At 38.9% G+C, this 8,136-nt stretch overlaps 1 protein-coding gene across 1 annotated transcript in view; it reads left to right on the forward strand.

Annotated features, from left to right (window-relative positions):
* The window catches only part of akap9 (A kinase (PRKA) anchor protein 9), a 116,749-nt gene that overhangs the window by 107,701 nt on the left and 912 nt on the right, over nucleotides 1-8,136 (forward strand). Inside the window, exons 41-48 of the mRNA XM_016494065.1 lie at nucleotides 624-1,168; nucleotides 1,516-1,627; nucleotides 1,723-1,905; nucleotides 3,579-3,776; nucleotides 3,846-4,078; nucleotides 5,345-5,427; nucleotides 5,659-5,788; nucleotides 7,310-7,443. Coding sequence (XP_016349551.1) covers nucleotides 624-1,168; nucleotides 1,516-1,627; nucleotides 1,723-1,905; nucleotides 3,579-3,776; nucleotides 3,846-4,078; nucleotides 5,345-5,427; nucleotides 5,659-5,788; nucleotides 7,310-7,443 — 1,618 coding nt within the window. The remainder of the gene's footprint in view (nucleotides 1-623; nucleotides 1,169-1,515; nucleotides 1,628-1,722; nucleotides 1,906-3,578; nucleotides 3,777-3,845; nucleotides 4,079-5,344; nucleotides 5,428-5,658; nucleotides 5,789-7,309; nucleotides 7,444-8,136) is intronic.

Below are 8,136 nucleotides of genomic sequence, written 5' to 3' on the forward strand. Positions count from 1 at the left end.
GTTCATCAAAGTTGTCCTAAGACAAGAACGGGTATTGTTTTGATTTTAGGACAACTTTGATGAAAGGTTTTGATCCAATTCAAATGATGACTACTGTATATTGTAATATATATTATGATATCATAATTATGTATTATAATACGCATTATACCTCATCCTATATTATAATACATATATTTGATTTATATTTATATAAATGAGTAATAGAAATCATATAATTATTATATATGATTTTAATATTAGATGTTAAAATATATAAATAAAAATTATTAAAAATTATTATACAATAAGTAGATAATATTTTATATTTAAATAATTGTTTTGGTGTTTTTTTCATAAACATTTTGATTTTGATATCTGTCTGGGACATTTTATGTTCACCTTTCCAAAAACAAAAAGCACATTTGCAGCTTTAACATTCAGATTATTACACTTTATGTCTTCATACATTCTAAATTTATATCTAAATCCATTTTTTAAATATACATGTTTTAAATATAAATAATATATAAAATATTTAAAATAAAATATAAATGTTTTTAGTAAAATGATATAATTTAGTAAAAATTTATAATTTTAATTATAAAATTGCCATTAATATTAAATAATGTTGCTGTGTTTAGGTGGAGGCCGGGGTTCTCTCTGTGGAGTCTCTCCTGCAGACGCTGCAGATGCAGCTGGCCGAGAAGCAGACGCAGGTGGTGCAGATGATGGAGGAACTGGAGAGACAGAAGCTGGAGGCGGTGCAGTGCAAACGACAGTGGGACGAGGAGAAATCTGCCCTCACGCAGGACCAGAATGCATTGCAGGCGGCACGCAACAGCCTGAGCAGCCTGGAGAGACGGGCGTCTGAGCTGCAGGCGGAGCTGGATGCGGAGAGAGACCGCGTGAGGAGGCTGGAGATAGAGAGAGACAGACTCCAGGAGACCGTGAGACAGCTGGAGGACAGACTGAGAGCGCTGGAGAACAAGAGCGTGAGATCGGATGCCCGGCCGCAGGATCGAACCCGTGACTGGGTGTTGCAGACGGGAGACGCTCTGACGCTGGAGTCCAGCACAACGTCCCTGCGTGAGAGTTCAGACCCAAAACACGTGGACAACATCATCCTCAGCAGACTGCAGCTCATCGCCGCCAAGATCAACAGCCTGACCAGCGAAACCCCGGGCAGGTATGACAAGAGAGAGTTCCCCCAAAAACCTAAAAAAAAACACAACTTGCTGTTAATTCACTCACCCTCAGTCCATCCGAGATGTAGGTGGCTTTTTTTTTCTTCAGTAGAACAGTAAAGATTTTTAGCTCAGACCGTGGTCGCTGGTGATTCATAGAATGCAAGTCAACGGCTACCGACACTTTGAGAGTCAAAAAAAAGCATCAGGCAACACAAAATCAATACCCGTGACTCCTGACGATACAGGTTTCAGCAAAAAATCTTCTTTATGGTTTTACTGAAGAAAAAAGTCAGTTGTGCAGGTGTTGCAGCATGTGAGAGGTGTGTGTGTGTGTGTGTGTGTGCAGGTTATCTGGGGAAGCGCCGGATCGGGACAGTCTAGCATGGCTGTACAGTAATGTACAGGATGTGATGTCACTGTTACAGAATATCCCATCAGCCCCCTCTGCTCTCCCGGAGGTGAGTGATCACATTGACACAGAATGTGGCTTATTCATGTAATGGACCTTTATAAATACATGCTTGATTATATAAATGTGTGTGTGTGTGTGTAGAGTGCCGCTCTGTTGGCAGGAGGATCATCCAGTCTGCTGAACGAGCGTTTGCTCAGGCAGAATGCAGAGCTCACGGGATTCGTCAGCCGACTGACGGAAGAGAAGAACGACCTGCGAAACCAGTTACTGAAGCTGGAGGAGGAGCTGCGCAGATACAGACAGAAGAAAACCACCGCCGAGAGCATGAGTGAATCAGGGAATGAATCAGTGAGTCAGATACAGACAGAAGAAAACCACCGCCGAGAGCATGAGTGAATCAGGGAATGAATCAGTGAGTCAGATACAGACAGAAGAAAACCACCGCCGAGAGCATGAGTGAATCAGGGAATGAATCAGTGAGTCAGATACAGACAGAAGAAAACCACCGCCGAGAGCATGAGTGAATCAGGGAATGAATCAGTGAGTCAGATACAGACAGAAGAAAACCACCGCCGAGAGCATGAGTGAATCAGGGAATGAATCAGTGAGTCAGATACAGACAGAAGAAAACCACCGCCGAGAGCATGAGTGAATCAGGGAATGAATCAGTGAGTCAGATACAGACAGAAGAAAACCACCACCGAGAGCGTGAGTGAATAAATGAATGAATCAGTGAGTCAGATACAGACAGAAGAAAACCACTGCCGAGAGCGTAAGTGAACCAATGACTCAATGAATGAATCATTGAGTCAGTTACAGTCAGAAGAAAACCACCGCAGAGAGCGTGAGTGAATCAATGAATAAATCAGTGAGTCAGATACAGACAGAAGAAAACCACCGCTGAGAGCGTGGGTGAATCAGTGAATGAATCAGTGAGTCAGTTACAGACAAGAAAACCACTGCCGAGAGCATGAGTGAATCAGTGAATGAATCAGTGAGTCCGATACAGACAGAAGAAAACCACCGCTGAGAGCGTGGGTGAATCAGTGAATGAATCAGTGAGTCCGATACAGACAGAAGAAAACCACCGCTGAGAGCGTGGGTGAATCAGTGAATGAATCAGTGAGTCAGTTACAGACAGAAGAAAACCACTGCTGAGAGCATGAGTGAATCAATGAATGAATCAGTGAGTCAGTTACAGACTGAAGAAAACCACCGCCAAGAAAGTGAGTGAATGAACCAATGAATGAATCAGTGAGTCAGTTACAGAGAGAAGAAAACCACCACCAAAAGCATGAGTGAACCAATGAATGAATCAGTGAGTCAGTTACAGACCGAAGAAAACCACCGCCGAGATTGTGAGTGAATGAACCAATGAATGGATCAGTGAGTCAGTTACAGAGAGAAGAAAACCACAGCTGAGAGTGTGAGTGAATGAACCAATGAATGAATCAGTGAGTCAGTTACAGACCGAAGAAAACCACCGCTGAGAGCATGAAAGAATCAATGAATCAATCAGTGAATCAGTTATAGACAAAAGAAAGAAAGCCACTGCAGACAGCATGAGTGAGTTAACGAATAAATTAATCAGTGAATCAATTACAGACAGAAAACATCACAGAGAGCACAAGTGAATGAACCAATGAATCGGTGAATCAATTAATGAACACAGTGGTTGAGAATGTAGCTTTAGTCAAAGTTCTAAAAAATGTTTGCGATTAACAATTATAATAAATGTTCTTTCTATCTTTCTCTTATTCTGTCTTAGATTTTTTTTCAATCTTTTTCTAACTTTTTTGTCTTTCTTTTTTCTCTGTTTCTGTCTGTCTTTCTTCCTTTCTGTTTCTGTTTCTTTTTTGTTTTTATTTCCGTGTCTCTCTCTTTCTCTGTGGGTTTTGTGGGAAATGATGTTAAGTGGACATTCAGACAGTGTGGAGACAGCATCTATGAAGTGAAGTTGTTCGTATGAATAAACAGAGTTGCTCTCTCTCTCTCAGGCGTCGAGCCGGGCTGCGGTGGAGCGTCAGGAGCTGGTGTTATTCTCTAGCGAGCGAGAGTCTTGGGCTCAGGAGAGGAATCGTTTGGAGAAGTCTCTCCGTCAGGCCGAGGCAGAACTGATCCGCCTGAGAGGAGAGATTCGCTCCGATACGCTGCGGGATCTGACCGGAGCTGATCTGGACAACACGGCCCTCAGGGTGAGTGTTCACAGCAACACAACTCAGCGTTTACAGCTTCACGTACTCACCACCCGTCTGTCTCTACAGAGGATGTATGGGAAATACCTGCGCGCCGAGAGCTTCCGGAAGGCTCTGATCTATCAGAAGAAGTATCTTCTGCTGCTGCTGGGAGGATTTCAGGAGTGTGAGGAGGCCACGCTGTCTCTGATCGCCCGGATGGGTGGCTTCCCTGCACACACCTGTCTGGAGTCTGTGGGGGGTCAGCGCAGGGGCTTCACGCGCTTCAGATCGGCCGTGCGCGTCTCCATCGCCCTCTCCAGGTACAGACGCGCCACTGCGACCTTCAGAAACAAATTTACATGATTACTGACAGACGTGCTACGTCATTGAAGTATGTTAGATGAGAGTATTTCAATCATTTGAAAATACATTGCACATGTTCACAGTTCACATGTTGGTTAATGGTAATAGTGTTTATTAAAGCAATAAGTCCCAAGAAGCCGTGGTTTACAGTGAATTTATAACAGCTAAGGGGCGTTGTTAGGTTCGACACAAAGCGGATTTATAGCTGTTATAAATTCACTGTAAACCACGGCTTCACGGGGCTTATTGCGTTTATAAAACGGTTATTCCACATACGTAGTAAGGTTTCACAAAATAAAACAGAAAGCAAATAAAGTGTAATGATATTAATAAAAACAGTATTCTTCCACCAAACAATGTAGCTCCTCAGAAACAGTTGTGGTTCCAACAAAGTGGTTGCCGAGGAACACACAAACGTAAACAAAGGTGTATGTTACTTTGTAGAGTCATTTACAACAGCTTCGAACGCGGCTCAGCCAATCAGAATCAAGCACCGGAACTATCCGTTTGATAATTTACATTTTATTTGAAATATGTTGTGATTTAATTAACTTTTTAGTAAGTGGGTTAATGGGTTTGTTAATTTTTTTTGTTTTTTTACATTTTTGTGGTTTAATATATTTTTAGTAAGTGTTGTAAAAATATTTATTTTTATTTTGTATTTAGTAATTTTTTTAGTGATTTATTTATTTTTGTTCATTTTTACATTTTTTTTAACTTTACATTTTGGTGATTTAATAAATTTTTAGTAAGTGTTTTGTTTTGATTTGTTTTTATTTTACTTTTTTGTGTTTTTTAAAAGTAAAAGTAAAAAACACTAAAAAGTAATTTTTTGTGTTTTGATTCGAATAAGTATTTTTTTTAAAGTAGTTCTTTAAAGTAATTCTTAATGTTTTGTTGTGATTAGTTTTACTTTTAAGTTATTTATGTTAGTTTTATATTTTTCTGATTAGATGTTTTAGTGTTTTATTTTGACTGAATTATTTATTTCAAAATTATTTATTTTAATTGTACATTTTTATGATTTAATTTAATTAATTATTAGCTTTTCCTCACCTCACAAACCCTAGTTTGAGAATGCCCCTGTATTAATGTGAGTGAGGCATTAGTGAGATGTTTCAGGTTTAATCTTTAAATTCGTCATTGTCACAGAGTCTTGTTTTAAGGCCTGTTTCGGGCTTAAACATGATGTGTGGTTTGAGCAGTAATGCTGTCTCCTGCAGGATGAGGTTTCTAGTGAAACGATGGCAGCGAGCAGCTGGAGGAACTGCGACGGTCAGAAGAAACGGCATCACTCAGATCACAGGTGACAATCTCATATTACCAATACAGAACAACACATACATATTGTTGTTGAAACGGTGATACATTTTATTTTTCAGGATTCACAGATGAATAGAAAGTTCAAAAGAACAGCATTTATTTGAAATAGAAGTCTTTTGTAACATTATGAATGTCTTTGCTGTCACTTCTGATCACTTGAATGCGTCCTTGCTGAATAGAAGTATTAATTTGTTGTGTTAAACATTGACTGAAGGTGCTGATGTGAGGAACGAGTCGTCGTATCTTCACCCCGGCGGTGTGGAGGTGTTCAGAGAGAGACGAGCGAGCAGCCGCGGACGCACGGGACGAGACTCTCCTCGCTCCGCCGCATCGCTCCAGCACAGGTACAAACACACCAGCTCATCAGTGATCAGCATCATTACTGTAATGCCAAAACACTCATTCTCATCTGAAAAATAAAAGCATTTATAATAAATGAATATGTGAATAATTGAACATCAATTTTGGCTGAAAAATTAGCCTCTGAAAAGATTGTGTTAAATGAGAAAAGCATTGAATACACATTACAGGAAGTAGCTTTAGAAAGACATATTTTGATTCAACATTGCATTGAAGTTTTCTTAATGGATGTTGAAATTTAAATATTCTTAAAAAGAAACATACTCTAAATATGAAACTAAAAGCGCCAGTAGGCGGCAGCAAGTCACTGTTTTAATGAGTGAGTCATTGAATCATTAATTCAACTGATTCGTTCAAACGGCTGATTCATTCAGAAACAAAGCGACCGTCTTTATGACTGAATCACTTGACTCACTCGATTTGTTCAAACGGCTGATTCATTCAGAAACAAATCAAGTGACTGTCTTTATGAATGAGTCATTGAATCATTGATTCACTCATTTTGTTCAGTCGGCTGATTCATTTAGAAACAAAGCAAGTGACCCTCTTTATGAAGAGGTGACTCACCCGATTTGTTCAAACAGCGAATTTGACTCACCCGATTTGTTCAAACAGCGAATTAATTTAGAAACTAATAAAGTGATTGTCTTTATGACTGAGTCACTGAATCATTGACTCACTCAATTAATTCAAACAGTTGATTCATTCAGAAATAAAACTAGTGACCCTCTTTATGACTAAGTCACTGAATCATTGACTCACTCAATTTGTCCAGTCGGCTGATTCATTCAGAAACAAAGCAAGTGACCCTCTTTATGAATGAGTCACTGAATCATTGACTCACCCGATTCGTTCAAACAGCTGATTCATTCAGAAATAAAACTAGTGACCCTCTTTATGACTGAGTCACTGAATCATTGACTCACCCGATTTGTTCAAACAGCAAATTAATTTCGAAACGAATAAAGTGATTGTCTTTATGACTGAGTCACTGAATCATTGACTCACTCAGTTAATTCAAACAGTTGATTCATTCAGAAATAAAACTAGTGACCCTCTTTATGACTGAGTCACTGAATCATTGACTCACCCGATTTGTTCAAACAGCAAATTAATTTCGAAACGAATAAAGTGATTGTCTTTATGACTGAGTCACTGAATCATTGACTCACTCAATTCATTCAAACAGCGAATTCATTCAGAAGTGAAGGGAAGTGACTGTCTTTATGAATGAGTCACTGAATCATTGACTCACCCCATTCATTCAAACTGCTGATTCATTCAGAAATAAAACTAGTCTTTATGAATGAATCACTGAATCATTGACTCACCCTAGTGATTCAAACAGCTGATTCATTCAGAAATGAAACTAGTGATTCTCTTTATGAATGAGTCACTGTCAGTCGTCCTGCATCATGTTCATCAGTAACCGGATCGCTGTAAGATGGCACACAGATCTGGACAGGCGGCTGTGTTTTAAAGCGCGTGCTGATGTTTGTCTGTAGGTTTCACACGATGGCCGGTGATGCCGGAGGTTTACCGTGTTCACACCTGCAGAACTACGACCCCGACCGCGCTCTCACCGACTACATCTCCCGTCTGGAGGCCCTGCAGAGACGACTGGGGAGTGTGCAGTCAGGTAACCACGGCAACATGACGGACAGTCACGTCACCATAGTTACAGGAGAACAGTCACGCTGATCGTTACACTGTTGTTATGATTCCACTGATTCCGCAGATTTAAATCGAGTTTCAAATAATTTCATTTATTGGGTTTGTCTACAATTCAAAAATATGACCAGTCATTTAAAAAGAAAATGTGGACAACAATACTGAGCTCTTTGTTTCATTTCTACAGAAGAGCAAAACATCTATAATTACATCAATAATCAATGATTTCAGTACAGTTGAGCCTTGACTAAATATGTATTGATCTAAATATTTATTTCATGATGGGCCCACTGTCATTTATATATGACACAAATAACCATTTGGAAACAAAAATGTAGAATTATTATTATAACAGTATATATGGAATTATTATATATGGACAGTGATCCGTATATATATATATATATATATATATATATATATATACACATATATATATACACATATACATACATATATACATGTATATATGTATATGTATGTGTATGTGTATATGTGTATATATATATATGTGTATATGTATGTATATATGTGTATATATGTGTGTGTATATATATATGTGTATATGTGTGTGTGTATATATTCATTCATTCATTTATTCATATATATATATATATATATATTAGGGGTGTAACGGTACACAAATATGACGGTTCGGTAC

The sequence above is a fragment of the Sinocyclocheilus anshuiensis genome, unplaced genomic scaffold, assembly GCF_001515605.1.
Source record: "Sinocyclocheilus anshuiensis isolate Anshui unplaced genomic scaffold, SAMN03320099.WGS_v1.1 scaffold2100, whole genome shotgun sequence".
NCBI classification, from domain to species: Eukaryota; Metazoa; Chordata; class Actinopteri; order Cypriniformes; family Cyprinidae; genus Sinocyclocheilus; species Sinocyclocheilus anshuiensis.